The 21,210-nt window shown below is 38.8% G+C and overlaps 1 protein-coding gene across 1 annotated transcript; it reads left to right on the top strand.

The window, feature by feature from the left end:
* Nucleotides 1-15,526: 15,526 nt before the first annotated feature.
* On the top strand, nucleotides 15,527-19,222 carry six2a (SIX homeobox 2a). Its single transcript, XM_079248915.1, has 2 exons — nucleotides 15,527-16,441; nucleotides 18,001-19,222. The coding sequence occupies exons 1-2, from the start codon at nucleotides 15,882-15,884 to the stop codon at nucleotides 18,311-18,313; spliced, it is 873 nt and encodes a 290-aa protein (XP_079105041.1). The 5' UTR covers nucleotides 15,527-15,881; the 3' UTR covers nucleotides 18,314-19,222.
* Nucleotides 19,223-21,210: the final 1,988 nt, after the last annotated feature.

Raw genomic sequence — 21,210 nt, 5'->3', positions numbered from 1 at the left:
TCCATGAGAGAACTTTTGGTGCAATTAGTCAATATATATTAATAATAATAGCTTTGGGTTTTGTGTTGTTTCAGAATGTTATCCTTATGATTTGTTTCTTTCATTTTCACTTAATTTATGTCTTTTTCAAAATAAAAGTCTGTTTTAATATAATTTTTTATTCATATTTTGTGATTAGAACTTTAAAGACAGTTGCTTGTGTCTGTGTGGCGCTGCGATGGACTGGTGAGATGTCCAGGGCGTACCCCGCCTTTTGCCCAAAGACTGCGACCCTTCATCGGACTAAGCGCTTAGGAGAATGAACGTAAAAAAGAACTTAAAAGACTTGAAATTGACTGATATTTTACCGTTATTGCTAATTTCTACTTATATATTATTTACTTATTTTGTTTTTTCCATTTCATTCAGTCTTTTGATAATTCTTTATCATCCAACACTGTAAAACAAACAGGAATTATCTGTGAGATAACATGCTTACACTCTTTAAAAAGTGTATGTTTTCTCTGTTACAAGACAATGCAGGAGTGCAGAAACACCACCCAGACAGTTACACATGCGTGTCAAACTCTGTGTGCACACATGAACACAAAAGCACACCTCACGGTGTTAATAGGAGTGTACTCTCCTTCTGTTTCGACCTTTCTCGCCCCATCAGGGAATATAAAGTTTAACAAGCATTTTGCTATCAGTGACCCTGAAGAGGAAGCGTATTCACCACTGAGAAAGACTACTAATTACCCAAAACTCTGTGGGTGTCTGTGCTGCTATGTGTGTGTGTGTGTGTAGTACATGTATGGATGCATGCATTTACTTGTAGCTGGATTTTTGCATGTGTGTGCACGTAGATAGCATGCCTCTCACTGCCATAAAGCTGCAGCCGGGGGTTTGGGAGCAGGTGGGGGCGCAGCAGCTGTGTGTGGCTCCATGTGTGTATGTTGAGGGAAAAGTTGAGGAGGTAGTTAGTTTTTAGATGGGTAGGTGGATTTGGGTGAGCAGGCTAATTTATGTCAGCACTATAGCGTGCTCTAAGATTTATTGACGGTAAAGCAATACGGAGCGATCTGTTTCTTCAAAAACGCCTTGCAGCTCCTTCCCTCTGCTTTGCACTCACAATGTAATGCACTCTAGCTCCAAGCTTCCACCTTCCATTATACAACATGCCTGTCTTTCACACTGAACTGACTGTAACCGTAGAGGCTATACTGCTGCTGTGCTGACGCAAAGGACATATGGTCCCTTAAGAAACCATTAGAAGTATTGGAGGGGTTGGATTCTGTCCCTCTGACTCACACACACATTTTTGCAGTGTGCAGCAGATAGCCCATTCCACTGTTAAGCCATCCCTATAAAATGACAGAATTCTTTAAATTTGTAGGGGGATTACAGCAAAACTTTTCCTTTGGATGGAAAGCGAATTTATCAGCCGAGACAGAACAATAATTTGCAAATGGGTGTAGTGGGAATATTAAGACATGGGAGGAAGTGCCCTGTAAATTTTTGGGAGTGATGTCTGTGTCTCAGCATCAAAACCTCGCAAATGTACTTTGTACTCCTTCTGTTTAACTTTCAGCTGTTCAGAGATCTCGAGGCGTTCCACTGGTTTGTTGGGATTATCACAAACAGTCGTCGCTCAGTGTTAGTTTTAGATCTTTGTAATGCATTAAAACATAACTTTGGAAAAGTTTCTGGTCGTACGCACTGTAATATTTACCTGAACACGTGACCCAGACTGCGTCTTCGGTGGAAAGCAGCACTTCGAGCTAAAAAAAAAACAAACTTCAAAGTCTCGCTCCAGAATGCTCAGTATTTTTATATGCAGGCCTCTCCCAGCCGATGTTGTTTCAAAAGAGCTGAAGGCTTATAAAAGCCATGTTAGGGTTATTATGAACATCCTATCTGCTTCAGCCTGCACTGACCCTCAGACTGCGGGTGTGTATTCGTGTGTGTGTGTGGTCATTAGGCAGAGCTACAGTGGAATCCGTTTACTCTCAATAATTTCGCTGTTCAGTTTTTGTGAGCCTGAGAGGAGGAATGAACATCCTGAGTTTATTGGCCATTAGAGAGCTCAAGACATGTGTGTATGTGTGTGTGTGTGTGTCAGGAGAGCCAGTTTGTTTGGCTAAGTGAGGCAATTTTGGTCTTTTAGTATCTCATGTCACTTCCCCTCAAATGGGGGCAAGTGATACAAGTGTTCCATTCTTAGCAACACACACACACACACACACACACGCATGTTAGGACATGTACACAATTCATGCTCTTTATTTACTCTGCCTGGACTGGAAAATTTATCCCAAAACATCTTTTTCAAATAGTACATTTGTTTACAAATACTAGCTTTGCAAAATCATCCAAAGATGAAATAAAGACAATAAACGTGTGTCTTTATAATATCATGAATTCTTAACTTTTAGTTAAGTTTTTTAACTTTGAGTGATGTAACAAAAATCAAGTTCAGGCTCCCTTCAGACATCTACCCCACCACAGGAAATACATGCAGCTCCTCATCAAAAGAAGCTTAAATCCTTTAAGTCCAGTAAGATGTTACCTGATTGGTTCTTCAGGGTGGTCCTCTGATTAACCTGACCAGCCAGAAAACCAGCGGACTTTGATCAGTGATTGGTGAGGTCAGCCTGTGTCTTCAGTGAAACTGAGAAGGCTGGTGATGAAGTATTTGGACAGCATCGTTCCAAAATGAAACGTGACACCTTATTTCACAAAGATGGGGAGAAAAAAGAGAACAGATTGCTGAAATGCATGAAATTGAACTCATATTTATTCAGAAGGATCTCTTCAAAACACTTGTTTGCTGAGTCGTGTTGAAGAGCTACTGAGCTGGATGGATGATTAATTCATCCTTATAATGAAAAATTATTTTCTGAACAAGTTATGCAGCATATCAGAAAGTAAAATCCATAATCACAAACAGAATCTGATTCATTTAAGAACCAAGATTTTCCATGTTTGTCAAACTTTTCACAAAAATGTGAAATAAATTATGAAAATTAGCTGATTTACAGAAAGTGATTTATTTAGCAAATAAACAGCCTTTTATAATTTAGCTTAAATTTTTCACAATATTTTAGCAAAGAAAATATACTTTTCACTTATCCAGATATAATATTGATTAGAAATGAAAGAAATCAGAAGGTTGTTCCTCTCTGACCCCTTTTTTCTCTCATCTTCCATCTCCATTACTCCTTGGTCCGCGCTGAAAGTTTTTCTTTCATCTCGTTCACAGCTTTAGAAGAGGCTGAACTCTGAACAGCTGTGCTGCTCCCTGCATGTTGTGAGTTACGATGAGCTGCTGTCCTTTTGGCTTTTATTGATAATATTACACCGGCTGATGGAAATGTGACTTGGCTGCAACAAGCTTGCCTGCCCCTGCTGTCTACCCAACGCAAACTGGGGGCAAGGATCTGAGAGTCACTACACGAGGCAAACATACACTCTTTATCTGTTTGTGTGTGTGTGTGTGTGTGTGTGTGTGTGTGTGTGTGTGTGTGTAATATCCACTTCCCGACCCCAGGACATCTCTTCCCGAGGTAAAAGCAGAGCCTGAGGCTGCATGCAGTCAGTGGAAAAGCATGAGCTGAGACCCACCGTGATAAACAGCCCTGAGCTTTAAGTTGTCTAGAAGAAGATCCTACTTTCATGTCTCAATATATATATTTTCTTTGTCTGCCTGTGCTCTGCTCTAACCGCCCGCTGTGCTGTAAATAATACGTCTTTTCACGGGTTGATGTCTCCATGTGGTGCATGCACAGAGAAACATGACTGGATTTTAACGGCCACGTCTGTTTTCAGGGATGTTATTTCTCTTCCCATTCCTCTTTTTGTGTTGTTTTATAGTCATATTTAGATCTTCATTGTCTTTAAATAATGGGAAAAGTGGAATAAATGAAAGAATATGAATGTTGAGGAGCTCTGTGGGAGTTAAACAACTGCTTAGATCAGACTCGCATGCGTTTTCAGGCACCAGCTTTTGTATGCGATAATTAGGTCTTTGTTGACCTGACCTGAAGGTGTAAATTCTACATTAATGCCTCATCTATTAGCCCAACTGAACTCTGATTCTCTCCTCAGTTAACATCACAACACACACATACACACACCAGTATGCTGAGGAATGCCTGCAAATGCAAAGCCAGAGAAGCTCTATGGAGAGCGATGCAGCTGCTGCTGCTGCTGCACACCCACACACTCCAACCATGTCACCCCTTCATTCACACACAACCCTACTATACCACATTCACTGCATTCTGCCAGTCCTCGAACACACACAGGAAGGAAACAAATGTGTCATTTATTAGAGGCCATTTCCAATATGTGCTTGTGATGAATACCCCGATCTCCCCCATGCTGCTCCTCAATATTCTGAGACAAAGGCCTCTTATGAAATTATGCTGTCATTAGAATGACTGCTCTGATTAGATAGTAGGACTGGATTAGCCATCTGCTTGGCTCTTTGGCAGAGGAATGATACAATCTGAGCTAATTACTGCTTATCCATAGATGAGTGCACTCTGAAGGGTTTTGTTTGTAAATATGATATGCCATCATTATTTTTAATTGATAAACTATATTTTCAGTGCTGTGGAATTCTTGAATACATTACTATTTCTTGTTTAGGGTGCTGTGTAATTGCTGAAATACAAAAATCTACATGAATTTTATCTAAAATAGATCTTTGAGATTAGGTTAAAATAACATGGCAAAAGTTGAAAGATCAGTTTAGTTTGATTAAATGTTAAATATTCAAATGTGGGAAGTTCAGCTTGTTTTTATTAGCTACTGAAAAGCTACTGATTTAGAGACGGACATTTACCAAAATATTTACATATTAAGCTCATGAAGCAGCCCTCTGTTTTCAATTTCCATTGCCCTGTTAACATTTTAGATTTTCAATGCCTCTCACAGTTAAGGCTGCTCCACTGGAGATCATTGAGGGCTGTGTGCTGGTATCAGGAGTTGCCACTGTGGAATGGACATGTGTAGCAATTTATCACTTGTCTCTCAGCACATGTGTGGGTGGCCCTGTGGCTGGTATTATTGCAATTTGGGAGCAACTGACAATAATCCCCTCTTGCTTGTGTGAAAGCTCATCATCCCTCTGCCCGCGAAAAAGCACCTCTTCAGTGGAGGTGACCTGCATGTCTGGTGCAAAGAGTTTTAGGTTTGTTGTAGCTCATGAGCTGCATCATTATCAGGTCATTCTCAGGCTTTGTCAGTGTGATCTGGAGAATAAAACTCCACACTCAGGGATAAAATCAACAGTATGCTAATTCTATGCAGTTTAAGCTTTGGTCTTAATATTCATTATAAAATCATTATTGTCTAGAAATAAAGTCAAAGTTCAAGGTATTTTAAGTTCATTGCGGTTTGCAAACATAGCCTATAAAATCATTCAAAGGCTCCAGCATTGAGATGAGCAAGTATAGAAATGGATGGATGAAAAAAAAAAAAAAAAACAGGTTAAACTGTTTTAATGATACACTAATCTGACAAGTTAGGAACGAGGCTACAAAATATAAACGTGTAGCAGCTGCTAATTCTGTTCAGAACTTTGGCTATTTGTCCTGAGATTTTGTTTAACTATCTTATAATTAACTGTTTAAAGTGCAATTTTCACTTCAGAGCTTCTCTCTCAAACGGTTTGTCTAAATTTGTTATCAGAGCAAGCTTTGGTGTTCGGATGTATGTCTTCATTCAGAGCAGCAATAGCAAAGGCAAACAGTATTCACAATGTTTCTGTAGCATTTTTCTTAACACATAAATATATAAAATTAAAAAATGCACTTGTAATAATAGAAATAAACTTTTTAAATAAGTAAACTCCTATTAAATTGATGTTTTTTATGATACATTAAATGTGTGGGTGAACTATACTCCAAACACACATTCTACGTGTCATTTTCAGTTCAGGATATAAAACATTTTCCAGTTTCTGTATAAATACTGGAACATTTAACCTTTTAAATGCTGAACTTTGGCATCAGAGAGCTGATGCATCATGTGTCGTTTGATTTAGGTTATGATCTGAGACTCCTCATATGAAAGTTTCTCCAGGCTAGACACGCAAAGCAGAGCTTGGTAACCTGAAGTGGCTAATTGAACTTTTAGAGCCATCCCTCTCTGCTGTGCTTCAGCTCTGCCTCTAAAATCCTTCCTTCCAAAGGTAGGTATAATAAGCCTACTCCTGGTCAAATGAGAATGATGCATCTTAAGTTATTTTATGTTGCTTTCATTTTGTTTGTGATGTAAATTTGACCAAACAACAACAAATAAATAAAAGAATTAAATAAAATCCTTCCTTGAACAGGCGGCTGCAGAATTGGCATAATTTAGTCATATTGGCTCTGAAAGATTGTTTTCACTAAGTTTTGTCTTTGTACATATTATCTGAGCTTAAATAGTTGAGTAAATTTGTCATAAAGCTGTTTTTTTTTCCAAGTTACTACATTTTATTTTTTTTTCCCCCAAATGGCAAGCTATAGCTTTGCAAGGTCATTAGTGAGTACACAGAAAAGCCAAAGAAAAAATTCCCCCGGTGCACAATGTTTTACTGAAAGAACTGTGCAACAATGCTTCTTAATATTATAAGGTGATAGTAAGACTTAAATCAGCTGAAGAAAAACTTCCATTTCAAACCAAACATGAAGATCAGTAAACATATGAAGGTTATATCATTTTGTACCATACAAAGAATGTGTGATCAGGCTTTGCAGACCGAACCAAATTTAAACAAAAATTCAATTCAATTAATTTCTATTCAAATTTATTTGTACAGCGCCATTTTGCAACAATGTTGTCACAGGGCACTTTACATACACAAATCAACATACACATCATTTCAAGCCAAAAATCACTTAACAGTTCACATTTAGAGAACAATATCTTATATATATATATATATATATATATATATATATATATATATATATATATATATATATATATATATATATATCAAATATCTTTAGCTGTAAATGGAAACCTTTACTTTGATTTATAGAAGTCAGTTTAAAGGCTTATAAGTGATATCACTGGCATAAAAAAAACATTGTATGGAGAAACTAAACCTTTGTAAAGTGTAATGGTGCGTGAGTTAGTCCCTCAGCCTGAGCCCCATCTTTTCTCTCAAATAGCTGTGGCTGCCATATGCTCAGATTGACTGTAATTGTTAGTTTCCTGGACAAAGTGTTCGGAGGTTTGCAGGCATTTAATATACCCTGCAGGCAGAATTAAAAAGCAATCATGAAATCCAACGCTTCCATATAAAAACAAATGAGTGATACACTGTGCCATACGTCAATTTACAAAGTAAACACTTTCCTTCATCATCTCTGTATCTCATATTATGGCTCAGAGTGTACAGAACACAACTAAATGTTTGATGGATGTTTTGGTTTAATGGGAGAGAAGTCATTTAAATGATGACAGTCAAGACATTATTAATGTGTTTTCAGAGAACAAATGAGGCTGCAGGATTTTAAATGCATAAAAGTACAACATTAAAGGAAAAGCTGAACTTTAGGAGACAACGCATCAGTGTTAACAACTGATGTGAAAATTGGTGTCATCTCTCTGAAGTGATCTGAGCTGTGACAGCTGCATCGATCAGACCACAAATAAGTTAATTGCATTATCTGAATAAACAAGTCCAGATTCCATAATGAATTCATGATGGAAGTTTATTTTTCTGCATTTTTAGCTGGAAGTTCTGGTCTGTTTTTTGGCTTATCATGTTCATTTAGACTGAATTATCTGAACAACTAGATTGCTATTTATTTATATGTTTGTTGCTGGTTTGTTATAGGGTCTCCAGAGGGTGTACCATACAGCTTACCGCTGTTTGACATGTTTTGCTTTGTGGTAGTAACAGCATTTATATGGATTATGGTGAAATGTGTGCTGATGATGTTTCATACAGAAGTGTCAGCTTCACTTTATCTTTGAGGAGCAACCAAAAATAGCTTTTCCTTCAATGGCTACATTACGCTGGTTCTTAAAGTGGGCTATGTGGTCCCATTTCAAGATTCACAGGAGAAATAAGCAAGTTTACAGCCAATGTCATTACAAAAATGTGTCAACTGTGCAAAACTATCAAGTTTTAAGACTAAAGGTAAAAAAAAAAAAAAAAAAAAAAAATGTTGCAGTCACTGTACATTCATTATTTTGCTTCCTACAAACTTTTTAAGCACCAGTTCATCAACACATCGACTTCATATGTCTCACTCTGCTCCTTTATGATAACATCTATTTTTCACATGCAAATGTTAAGTTAACCACAACTGTTTATATATTGGGAACGAGAGGCTAAGACGCACAAATCCACTGATCCTTCTGACACACTGAACAGTGTTACGCAAGAGATCCCCGTTTCAAGACGTAACCTGAACAGTGGTCACTTAGTTCTTCACCAGCAGCCAAATGGACGCGTGCTTTGGCCTCTAAACAAATCAGATGCATTACCTTTAGATCATATCTGATAACAAAAGAGCAATAATGGCAAAGACTGAATGGGAATGTTCAATGTCATTTAAAAACAAATAAAGTCAAAATAGCCTGAAAATCCGACTTCCACACTGGCTGTGTACCAGATTTTATAATGGCATTCCTGGTTTCCAAATCATCTATCTAGCCTGCTCTTGGCTTCACATAGTACTGTATTGAAAGGACCTCTGAGCATCATATCCAAAGAGAAGCCTTTAGCATAGCTTAATGTATGCCAAACATCAGGATAGTCAAGCAGTGAAATGTTGAAATACAGCATGAGAATGTAGGTTAACTTTACAGCTGCTGTTGTATGATTGTAGATTATAGTTTTTAAAACAAAGTGAACTTTTCAAGCCATCGCGTTGAGAATCAGTAAGACAGAAAATCTGTCACTACACCAAAGATGAAGGGCGAGTCATCTTTTTGCCATTAAAACACCATAAAGTGTGATGTATCATAAGACGTTCTGTCTTTTACAGTATCAGTACAACCACTTACTCTATCGTGGAAGTATTTACTGCCCATATGGCCAGTGACACGGGGTCAAGCCTTGTGTTTCAAGTGAAACCACAAAGTGTTGTAAAAACCCAGCATACAGGAATGGATACAAATTCAAGCATTAGCACATTGCTAATTGCTGCGGTCACTTTTAATAAATTCTTTCCTGACATACGAGTTCCAGCACTGTAAAGAAGAATGCTGCATGAGGAAAAAACATTAAGGAATGCTTCAGACTGTGTGAGACGACAGAACACTGCGTAAGGTATGCAACGCTGTAAGATCTGTCAGAAACACACACGTAAAGATGACAGTCAGGTTAAAAATTCAGGTGTTCAAGCTCGGCATTCTAAACAAGTTTTCCAAACCAATAGTACACAGCCGACCATCAAACGTAACTATTTAACTGTAGAGCCTTTTGAGGGTAATTTCACCTCCTTCACAAGTTTCCAAAATAGGTTCTGGCTCCAGTTCTTAGGTTATTCACACCAAAATAACATCACGGTGTCCCTTTCATTTCTTTTAGGGGTGGGGATGACTCTTCCCTTGTCTTCCTGACCAAAAGGGGCATTTGTTTGCAGCTTCAAACGTTACATGCCCAGAAAGCGATTGGTTATCATGATCCAACTGTGCATCCAGCCTTCTGATGCAGAGCGGGGTGAGGTTTATCTGATCCTGCATATTGGTCCCATGGTGGTTTCTTAGTTGCATGCAGTAACCAAATACTTTGTCGCAGCAGGGTAATTTCTGCATAGGTTTGCTATTTATTGTGAATAAACAGCATTATGAATTGCTAAATCTTTACATAGAAACAATATCTATGAACTGTACAATAAATGTATCTATCAGATTAAAAAAATAAATAAAATTAAATCATAAGAACTCTTCAAGCCTAAAAGCTACAAGATGAAATATAATGAGAGGCTGCATGTGTTGGCCTGTGCCCTATTTGCTAAATAATTTATGATAATCATACACGATTCCACACTGGAGCGTGTCTGTAGCCTACAGAGCTGATATGAATCAGCGTATGTGTGAGGCTCATATACCTGCATTTCTGCACACTGCCAGTTTGACGAGAGACAGGTCTGAGGGGATTTCACCATAAAGGTTAGGAACCGTGAAATATCTGAGAAGTGCTGGAACCACTCTTCTCTCCAAATTATGGCCAAATGCATGCTCCACAGTGTTAGTGGTTGAGGGGAAACGCCTTGGCAGTGCATAAAGGGCTGAGTGTGCAGCTGAAATGACCATGCGACTCCTGAAAATAAACAAGAATCAAATGGAGTGATTGATCGAATAAATTAACCCCAGAAGCAAGCAGCACGCCCTTTTTTTTTTTTTTTTTTTTTTTTTGCACACCCACCACTCACCCCTCCTTCCTTCCAACATACACACACACACACACACAGACACACACACAACACACAGCTACTCATCAGCTCCAATAGAAAAACAGGCACTTGTTGCTGTTTGCTCCTGTGTTCAGTCCAGCTGCAGTTTGGGTGGAAGTTTGTTCCACAGCAGTGTGATTGTGGGTGGGCAGTGTGCATGCAGTGAGGCGTTGGTTGGTGAAGGATTATTGGCCAGGGAATAATTACCTGCAGGAGGACACAGGCTGATTTTAAATTGCATTCAACACTTAAGAAAACGCTCAAGTTGAATTTTTGTGAAATGTGATTTTAAAAAGCTAATATGTTGTTGTTTTTTTTATGAAGAATATAAACTTTCTGATGGATTTTCATGTTTCTTTCAAAACCGACCCTTATTTAAATACTTATTTGTGGACTCTGATCTTTGATTAATCATAGTTTTACTAGACGTTGGGTGAGAAAGACAGACTTGGACCTTTACCGTCATGCTGAAGCTGCTAATCTTTCCAGCATCCTTTACTGTATCACTGCCAGTTGTAAGTCAGTAACACACAAATCAGATGTGAATTCTTTGAGGTTTTACAAACTGATCATTAGATGCACATTAAGAAAATGTTGGAACTTTATGTAGATTACTAATGATAGAAAAAGCTGAACTACAAACAAAGAGTTAAAACGAGGATAATAAAGCAGATAAATCATTCGTTGTGATTACCAGTTGTAATGAATTGGACTTCCTTCTTCATGGTTACTACCCATGTCAGCTTCTCTAACTTGTGGATTAAAGCAGTAACAGTGGGCAGTTTGGCAGCGTGTACTAATTTAATTTTAAAATTGTTAATTTAGTTTCATTTCAATTTGACTTATAGATTTATGTGTATTTCAAAGGTATTTTAAGGACTCAAAATTACACTATAATAATGTTACCTTAATTACTTAAACTTCACTGACTTTAACTTTACTTACTTTCAGATGAGACTGTTTTGATAATTTTTATGTTTGACTTTTATTTAAAGATAATCTGAAATTAAAAAAAAAAAAAACGTGGAAATATTCTAAACTAAAATATTTGTTTACAGTTTTATTGACATCTTTTAATATTTATTTATATATATATATATATATATATATATATATATATATATATATATATATATATATATATATATATATATATAAAATGCAAAAATACGTTTTAAAAACACATTTCATACATTCCAATTAAATCAAAATTAGTTCAGTTCATTTAATTTCATTTTGTGATACAATAAGTCTTATTTGGGGAGTAAATATCATTTTTATCAGATTTTGCTTTCTCTTTGGTGTGTGTGTGTGTGTGTGTGTGTGTGTGTGTGTGTGTGTGTGTGTGTGTGTGCGCGCGCGCATGCGTGTGTGTTTACTGTAATGCTCATCAGCTGAAGGTGACCTTTGTCTCACTGTTTAACTCTTTTAAATGCAAAGCTATATAGTTTAGAGTGGGCCTGAAATCCAAACCTTCCAATCTGATGAACCTGCTGGCAGGTCAGAGCCTTCATGAAATAAAGACAGAATGCTCACACAAGCACACACAGCCAGCCCTCTGCCCTGTCCCCCTCATGCCCACCCTTCCCTGCTGCTTGGCTGTGTGGTTTGGTGAAACGTCCTCCTTGCGCTATAGGATAGCTCTGCCTCTGGGGTAACAAGATAGATGTAAACAACCAATTATTGGATAGGCCCTTATTCATATCCCTTTAACTGGTATCGACACAAAGGTTCTGGCTTTAATAATTTCTTTTTCTAAGCCCAAAGTTGAGATGTCTGTCCAGAGAAATGATACTAATCAAGCCAATGTTGCGCTTGTCTCAGGTTCGTGTGCGCAAAAAAGTCACATCTCAATCCCGCAGTCCTTCCATAACACGTTTATTTGCAGCACACAGCAACACACACATCTTGTAATAATCAGCTCAATTAGTGGAGGTCGTGGTGGAGAGTGGCTGGGGTGAACGGCGGGAGGTTGTGAAAATAGGGGGGCTGGCTATTAGGAGAAATGTGATCTCCAGTCATCAGCGACCGTAATAATTACTGTTTCAGAGCCAGAGCCCTCTGATCAAACTGATCCGTGGAAACAAGTGGTTTACAAACACTGTCAAGGGAGAGACACTGGAGCCCCCCTCACTGCCGGTGCACACACCCATCTCTGATTATGCCAGACCCAATAAAAGGCCAGTTATATTACTGTATTAATTGTCTTCTCTTCTGTTCTTTACACATAAAATCTGCCGCAGTCATATCTTTTCCCCCTCATCACTGACCTCTTCAGACTTTCAAACATAAATGTATATCATGTCATCCTGCTTAAAGAAGTCCATGATTCTCCATGACTCAACAGGTGCTCCAAAAGAGCCAGGGCCTTGCTGTCAGAACATTTACAGCGGAATGCTCATCCCCAGAAATTCTTCATACTGGAGTCACTGGGAGAAATCATGCAGCAGCACCAACAGCGGGGTTGCACCGCATCAATATACAAAGAAACCAAAAAAAAAAACCAAAAAAAAAAACAATCACTAAAAAACAAAGAATCAAATGAACATTAAACAGTAACTTATCTGTATGAGTTGTCAACAAGGCCACATCGGGAGTATTTTAACTCTGTAGGGTCAAATGGATTAATTATTATGCTTTACAACATATCTGAATATCTTTGGATGCGTTTTAAAACGTAAAGTTAATAAGATCCATAACAGCATTGGAGAATCCTGCGACACTGTGGGTGTGACTGGAGCACGTCTTTCACCAGTGGGAGAGCCTCCAGTATGTCTTGGACTCTGCTCCGTTTGGATGTTTGTGTTAGATTGATGGAGATGTTTTTTTTCTTTTTTTAAAATCTAAAATCAGTCTAAAATGTCATGTCTGTCAAACTGCTTCCAGCCATTCTTAGTTTCTATCATCAGCCTCGCGCACACAAAATCTCAGATGTGAAATGCTGATGCTGTTTAATATATATGAGTGTATTGTAATATTTATTTATTCATTCATAATGTATAGTTTATTATCATCTATAGTGGGTCAATGTGATTTTCTTCTTTACAGTTTATATGTATAAGACTAAATATCCTCCTTGTTCTTTCTCACTATCCATTTCAGGCGACCCCCCGGGTCCCCTGACGATTACCATCAGTCAGCCTAATTCCCTAATACTCAGAGAACTGCGCCTCAGGCCAAACCCAAGTCAATTTATTAAACGAAGGCAGAACACAACGCGGAAACAGGGATCAGGCTCTCCTTACAGCACTCTTCATCACTGCTGATAAATTCATTCCATAATTACGATAATAATTTCTTTTATACAGCTGCGCCTGAGATTAAATAAGTCCCAGCCACAAACCAAGTAGACTACACATCCAAAAACACACTTGATGCAGGAAAAGTGATATATATATATATATATATATATATATATATATATATATATATATATATATATATATATATATATATATGTGTGTGTGTGTGTGTGTGTGTGTGTATGTATATTTATATATATGGATGTACTAGAAATCTAAGTTATTTAAATAATAACCTGATAATGTTTTTTTCAAATATCTTGATATCTTTAATAACTTAAGAATAGTTATTTTTTTTCTGAAGTCTCGTGTCTCTCTCTTTCTCTATTATTATTTTATCATTATCTCTTTATTATTATTATTATTATTATTATTATTATTATTATTATTATTATTATTATTATTATTATTAACTATGGACACCGCAGGTCAATCAGAGTCAGTGTGTGTGTGTGTGTGTGTGTGTGTGTGTGTGTGTGTGTGTGTGTATTTGGTGCAGCTGTGTGGAGTGAGATGATACTTGAAGTGTAGCTGACAATCGTATCTGTAATGAAGATATCCCGCAGTGGGACGATAGAAATCTGCCAACTGGTCCATCTTTGGCCCCAACAGTCAATAACATGCAGTCCTGTCCCCTGTCCGCGTGACAGCAAGCAAAGATCCTCACTTTTTTTTTTTTTTTAAATGAAAAACCCTTCTCCCTCTAAATTCCGTTCATTTATTCATTCCCTCCCTTGGTTTTCAATTTTTTTTTATTCGTAATTTTACTTCCAAAGACTGACTTTGGGTTTCATCTTCAGATTTTTTCTCTGTTGGGAGCTGTGCTGTTGAGAAACAGAAAAACAAATGGTCTCACCGGTTTGCTGGTTGCTGCCGTGTTCCCTCTGAGCTGGTCCAGACTCTCCCCCCGCCGTCTCCTCTCAGAGCCGCGCAGTTTCAACTTGCGACGCGCACGAGCTGCTTTCTCCATCAGTCCTTCAGCACACCTTCAGACTATTCATGCAGGGCGCGCTCCTTGACTGCCTCACCCCTCATCTAAAAGTCTTTCTTATAGCTATATGAGGTAGATGGTCGTGGCTTCGCTTTTGCATAGAATATAATTTAAAAAAAAAAAAACTTTATTTGTTTTGAAGGGTTCTAAATTTAGAAATGCAATTTCAATGTCAGATAAAGGAAATATTTATATTGGTAGGTTTTCTTATTCTTATTTTTCTGTCTGTGGACAAACATGCAACTCTACATTATTAATCGAAAATAAACCTGAGACAAGCCTGGAAAAATATATTCCTCTCAAAATAATTTGTTTATTTTTCTATTCATATTTCTATTTTGCATCCTATTAACAATTATTATGATCTAAGTTGCATCTCTTGTTGCATTTTTTTTTTACTCCGACATAAGTCAAACTTAAAAGTTACACAGATTGGAGAAAAGTTGGTTGATCAGTAATCTGTGCCAGGGACACGCAGGCGCGCCGAAGCGGGCTTCACGCGCTCTGGCGCCATCCCTCCTCCAGCTCCGGGATCAGCTTTAAAACTCTCCTTCCCCACACTCTCCTGCAGCTCTGTGCTCCTTGGCTGCCTCAGGTGTCTGTCAAAGTGAAGGCGGGGGGGGGGGGGGGGGGGGGGGGGACTCTTTTGGAGGAAAATCTGCAGTATTTTCTGCTGGTAGGCGGGCTGTCGTAGAAGGGAACAATCGGCTTGACTTTGCCAGGGAGCCACCTCAAAGCGTATCAGGTTACTTTGAGTGACAGCGTAACCATGGCAAATAATTTGACTAAGGCTATTGTCTTATCCTCACCATCCCTGGGTCAGATAACCGACCAATCAGAGTTCATATAATCGCTTGTCTTGCCAGCTTAGAATAATATTATTAAAACGAGCCAGCAAGCCTGGTCTCGGTGAGTAGTTTATGTTGAAACGGCATAGAAAAGGTGGAGGGACACTGGAGGGAGTAGCAACTTGCTCTCTTTCTCAACAACTTTCTGAGGATTTTGCATGGCTGAACAGGCTTGAACGTATTTTGGAGTGCGCAGCTGGATATTGGCAAAAACCTTGCGCTGTTCTAAATTGGAAGTTGCTCTTCCGGAGACCTTTTGACACCGATGGACTTAATGTGTCTTGATTTAATGAGAGACTGAACGTGGAAGTAAGGCACAATATAATCTGTCTTGTTTTACGTTGTCGCCATGTCCATGCTTCCGACGTTTGGTTTTACGCAGGAGCAAGTGGCGTGTGTCTGTGAAGTCCTCCAGCAAGGGGGGAACATCGAGCGGCTGGGACGATTTCTCTGGTCCCTGCCGGCGTGTGAACACCTCCACAAAAACGAGAGCGTCCTCAAAGCGAAAGCAGTGGTTGCCTTTCACAGGGGCAACTTCCGAGAGCTCTACAAGATCCTGGAGAGCCACCAGTTTTCGCCGCACAACCACCCGAAGCTGCAGCAGCTGTGGCTCAAGGCGCACTACATAGAGGCGGAGAAGCTGCGGGGTCGTCCGCTCGGCGCCGTGGGGAAGTACCGCGTCCGGAGAAAGTTCCCCCTGCCCCGCTCCATCTGGGACGGAGAGGAGACCAGCTACTGCTTCAAGGAGAAGAGCAGGAGCGTCCTGCGGGAGTGGTACACCCACAATCCTTATCCATCTCCACGGGAGAAAAGAGAGCTGGCCGAGGCCACGGGACTCACGACCACACAGGTCAGCAACTGGTTCAAGAACCGACGGCAGAGAGATCGCGCAGCTGAGGCGAAAGAAAGGTAGGAGTGCTTCTTCACGCTGCCTCCTTAAGACACAAAAACAGAATTCATTGCTTTTAATCAAATTATTACAAGGAGCAGAAAGAAAAAGTTTTTTGTTGTTGTTGGTTTTTTTGTTTTTTGTTTTTTGTTTTGTTTTTAAGTAGTCCTGAGTCACAAGCAACTGCTTTCTGTGCGCTTGTGCAAAACTGATTTTCTGACCTATATCTTCCAGTTAAGCAAACTAAAAACAGGACCAGTTTTCTATTTTATGGCAAAAAATCAGCTTGTTTTATTTTGGGAAATTACATTAAAAACAAACAAACAAACAAAAAACATCAATTTATCCTCTCTTCAGGTTTAAATTTGCGTCTGGTTGTGCGTGTTTCTAAAAACGGCCGCGTGGGGGGGAAAAAAAGTTGAAAAGCAGAAAATTAAAAGACTTGTTGTCAGGTTTATTACCAGTTTATAAAAGCTGCAATTACCTTCCTTTGATATTTAGTGACAACACTAATTATAACACGAAGCTGGACTTTCATACAGAGATCAGAAAACATACTTTAAACCTCAGAGACTCAGAAGTCAGAGCATGTGTAAAAAACTGTTTGTGGTGCAGTTGATGTGGTTTCCTAAAGTCTCTTTCAGCCAAGTTGTACATTCATGTTAGTCAGGTAAAAAGTTTGAAAAATCAACACATGCACGCGTCCACAGAAGGTTTGGAGAGGTGTTTCGGGCAGGTGTTCGCACGGTCGGTGTCTTCTTTCACCCTCTGGCCACTAATTTGGGCTGAAAGCTGCACGTAAATCATGTAATCCTTCTGAGAAATGCTAAGTGAACACACACACACACATATATATATATATATATATATATATATATATATATATATATATATATATATATATATATATATATATATATATATATATGTGTGTGTGTGTGTGTGTGTGTGTGTGTGTGTGTGTGTATGTATGTATACACAGCATGCAGCGTAAAATGCGTTCGTTTGGAGATCACGTGGCTTTTTTATTTACCAGACACAGCTCACTTTGAGTTTCTGCACTGGTTAATTTGCTGTAAACACAAACAGGCTACTTAATGAATGTTCATCAGTCGAGTAGTTTTATTGTCTGCTGTCATTGTCTGTTCTGCACCGCCATTACTTCCGTTAACCTAAGCCTTTAATTATTTCAGTGTCTTACTAATTGTTTTCATCTTGGCACAGGTGCGCATGAATGCATTACTGATTGGTGCATTAAAAAATAATTAGACCAAGTATTTATACATTTAATAAGCTCGTTGAGGTTGTTTTAAAGATGGCGCAACCCAAGAGAAATGCGCGAATTAATGTCATTGACGTCTTTTCTAAACTTTTTTCCAAGACAAAAGATAAAATAAATTCAAAATTTCAAATATTTTTAATATTTACACAGAATATTTACCAACTTTCTATTTTGAACGATAAGAATATTGCATTTTTTTCTTTCTCTTTTTTTTCTTTTTTAAATGTAAGCAACCATAAAAGTATGAACTTACACCACACCTCCAGACCTAAGTTATTTGTCTTTTTTCAATTACAGGGAAAACAACGAGAACTCCAACAGCAATAGTCACAACCCATTGACTTCTTCCATGAATGGAAATAAAACTCTTTTGGGGAGCTCGGATGACGATAAAACACCTTCTGGGACACCGGATCACACTTCTCAGAGCCCGGCTCTGCTCCTCGGCTCGAACACCGGTTTACCGTCCCTGCACGGCCTCGCGCCCCCGCCAGGACCCAGCGCGATCCCGGTGCCTGGTGGTGCAGAGTCGGTGCACCATCATCACTCATTGCACCACGACACCATACTGAACCCTATGTCTTCTAATCTTGTGGACCTTGGCTCTTAAAATAACGGCACAGGAGGGAGATAAAGAGCAACATTTGTGGGGGTTTTTTTTGTTTGGGTTTTTTTTTTGCCTTTTTTTCTGGAAAGTAATTTACGAGGTGGCGTGAGCAAAGCTTCAAGCACTTGCGTCAAGGTGCGAGGCAGACAGACTGGAACACTGCAGAAATAGGCACCGTAACAAATCATTTAGTCTCACTTTCAAGTTGTTTTTTTTTCTCTCAACAAGTGGGAGGATTTCTTGTGACCTCCCTTCATTCTCACAGTAAATGTCCGCTGGTTCTGGGGATTTTTCTATGAAGACGTGACCAGAGCACTTGAGAACTTTACGATCAACAGGTACACCACGTTCCCACGCTACTGGCATTAATTGGATGGACGAAATGACAGACTAGATTTGAGATTTTATGACTTGTTAGGACCGATTATTTTGCAGAAGAACGAAAGAAAGAATTTTCCTGGAATGTAACGTAAACTGTTATATTGTTGAAAACAATAACAACAAAGTGTCTTAACTCTTGCTACTATTACCGCTGTTATCTCTAGACTCTGTATGCACAGAGTTCAAGCATCCCCCCTCCCCCTCCCCCACGCCTTTTTGTTTACATGTTGTTGTTTTGTTTTTTTCCCAAAAGAGCCACGAGCAGTCATTTTCATTTTTGTTTGCTCTTTGTTTTCTTGTTTATTTTGGTGTTCTTGTTCTGCAGGAGGCTGGGCTGTGATATTTTTTAAAGTGTCTTATAAGAGCCGTGATAAAAAAAAAAAAAAAAGAAGTATCTTAATCTCCTGATGTTATTAGTATTTACATTTTCATGTGGAAAGACACTGCATGTAAACTTTGCGATAAACCATAAAGCGACTTCACCTATAGTTTCATATTACCCTTTACAATAAAAGAAAAAGATGTCATTAAAATGCCAAGATTTCTCTTATTCTCAATCATTATCCATATTTTTGTTTATTTAAAAAAAGGGGGTGGGGGGCTGTTTCTATTTTCTCCTCGCGTTTGTTTAAAGAAGAAACAAAACTGATATATTTGAAATAACCAGAAATAATTTCACACTTCAGTCAGAAAAGTTTACTTAACGAATTGTTTCTAAGCGTTTTCTATCTTTTCCCCCCTATACTTTCTTTTATTTTGTTTTTGGTGCGTGTGTGGGTGCGTTGTGAGGCTCGGTGGGGGGGGATTAATCTCTGTGTGTAGCGGTTAAATTGTATGTTTTAATCCATTATTTCTAATATTCTCTTGCGTTTAGTAAGGGCACCGTGACAGGTCTGCTCATTAATATCACAACAAAAGATAATAATGAAGATATACCTAAAAATCAAGTGCATTAAGGGAATATGATCATGAATGGGTCGATGCAGTGCATTATCATGCTGCATAATGAAGTCTTTAGAATGAAAGATTTCCTCTGTCTTCCAACAGTCTGTGTTGTTGGTTGTTTACAGATCAAATGAAAATTCAAGAACTGGATTGAAAAAAAAGCTGAAAAGTAGAAATGTGTCAGAAAAAAAACTTGCAGAAATGTGTATATTTTTCGTTCAAAATACGATTTAGTGCAGCGGTCCTTGTAAACCGAGTTTTTATAAATGAGTTCAGTTATTAAGAATTTTCTTCTTTTTAAAGGCTTACTGGCTTTTTAAAGGTCAAAGTTCACACAAACAATCACCGAATATGTTAAAGTCCTTAAAGAAGGCAGAGGGCAAAAACAAAAGACACTTATGTCAATAGTTTGTAGAAGCAACACAAGCCAAGAGGCTGAAATATGTGGCACGTGACCATGATGGGCAACGCTTGGAGAAAGTTAGACGCGCTTTTCCAACGGAGAACCTTCATGTTGAAGTGATGACACCTTTTCTTTCCACGCCTGACTGAGGAGAACAAAGGTTCCGTAGAGTTGGTCAGGCCGGGGAAGAAAGTAAAGAAAGGGGGGTAAAAAAAAAAAAAAAAAAAAGGAACAGCAGAACTAGAAACTGCGTTGAAAGAAGACACTTTGTTTAAACAGCTTCGGCCCTGCAACACCTCCAGCCCCCCCCCAAAACTCCTGATGCCTCGTGGAGAGCAGAACATCTCCTCTGCCTGTCAGATTTTCATTAGCTTCCCACCCTGAGCGCTAACAGTCTCTGTTATTCTGCCAGTCTGCATCTTTTCTCTTCATCTTTCATTCCTTAAAACATCCCAACTGCATTTAATCACATTGTTCTGGCAACTGTCTGACAAATGTTTGCTGTAATCCAGCATTACTGCAAGGGTCGTGCTGCAAAGCATGTTGTGCACACTGGTGTATAATTTGTTTCACTACTCGACACAAAAGCAACGTATCCTGTCTTTTAATGGACCCTGCTGCAGGCACAGTTACACACAGTGTGTGTGTGTGAAATGTCTCCTTTTTTATACTAAACACGGAGGATAAATTAATGCTGCTCAGAACACGTTTTATAACTAGCAAGGATTTCAGTACACATGGCTTTTATTCATAACAAGCCCGTAACAGCAGCTTCTGAGGAGACACAACATGGCATAGTTGGCCTTTCCCCAAACCAACCCAGTAACCCCGCAACGAGCTGGGATTTCTCCTCTCTTAATACTTTCACTCCATCTTTCCCATTAGGGTGAAACGTGAACTGGCATCATGAGTGCAGCAATGTGTGCTCGGGAAAGTTTAGGCTGTTAAACATGTTTTTGGACTGAGAACATGCAGGAAAATCCACCAACACTGAAGAAAATGTTCTAACAAGACGCGCTGATTTAGTTGCGTAAAAGCTCATGAACGTAATGAGCCTCCAAAAGCATAAACAGCTGAACAGGTGGGAACTAGTCCTGCTTTCTGCAGGCTGCTCGTTTTCCTGTCAGACAGCAGAGTGGCCATGTCTGGCTTGTTACACGACAAGCCTTCA

This window comes from Telmatherina bonti, assembly GCF_933228915.1.
Source record: "Telmatherina bonti genome assembly, chromosome: 11".
Lineage (NCBI taxonomy): Eukaryota > Metazoa > Chordata > Actinopteri > Atheriniformes > Telmatherinidae > Telmatherina > Telmatherina bonti.
The sequence above is the reverse complement of the archived record's forward strand: the minus strand, read 5'-3'. Positions and strand labels throughout refer to the sequence as shown.

Coding starts and splice junctions, on each gene's coding strand:
- six2a (XM_079248915.1), top strand. CDS start 15,882: ATGTCCATGCTTCCGACGTTTGGTTTTACGCAGGAGCAAGTGGCGTGT. Junction 16,442..18,000: donor GCAGCTGAGGCGAAAGAAAG/GTAGGAGTGCTT, acceptor TTTCAATTACAG/GGAAAACAACGAGAACTCCA.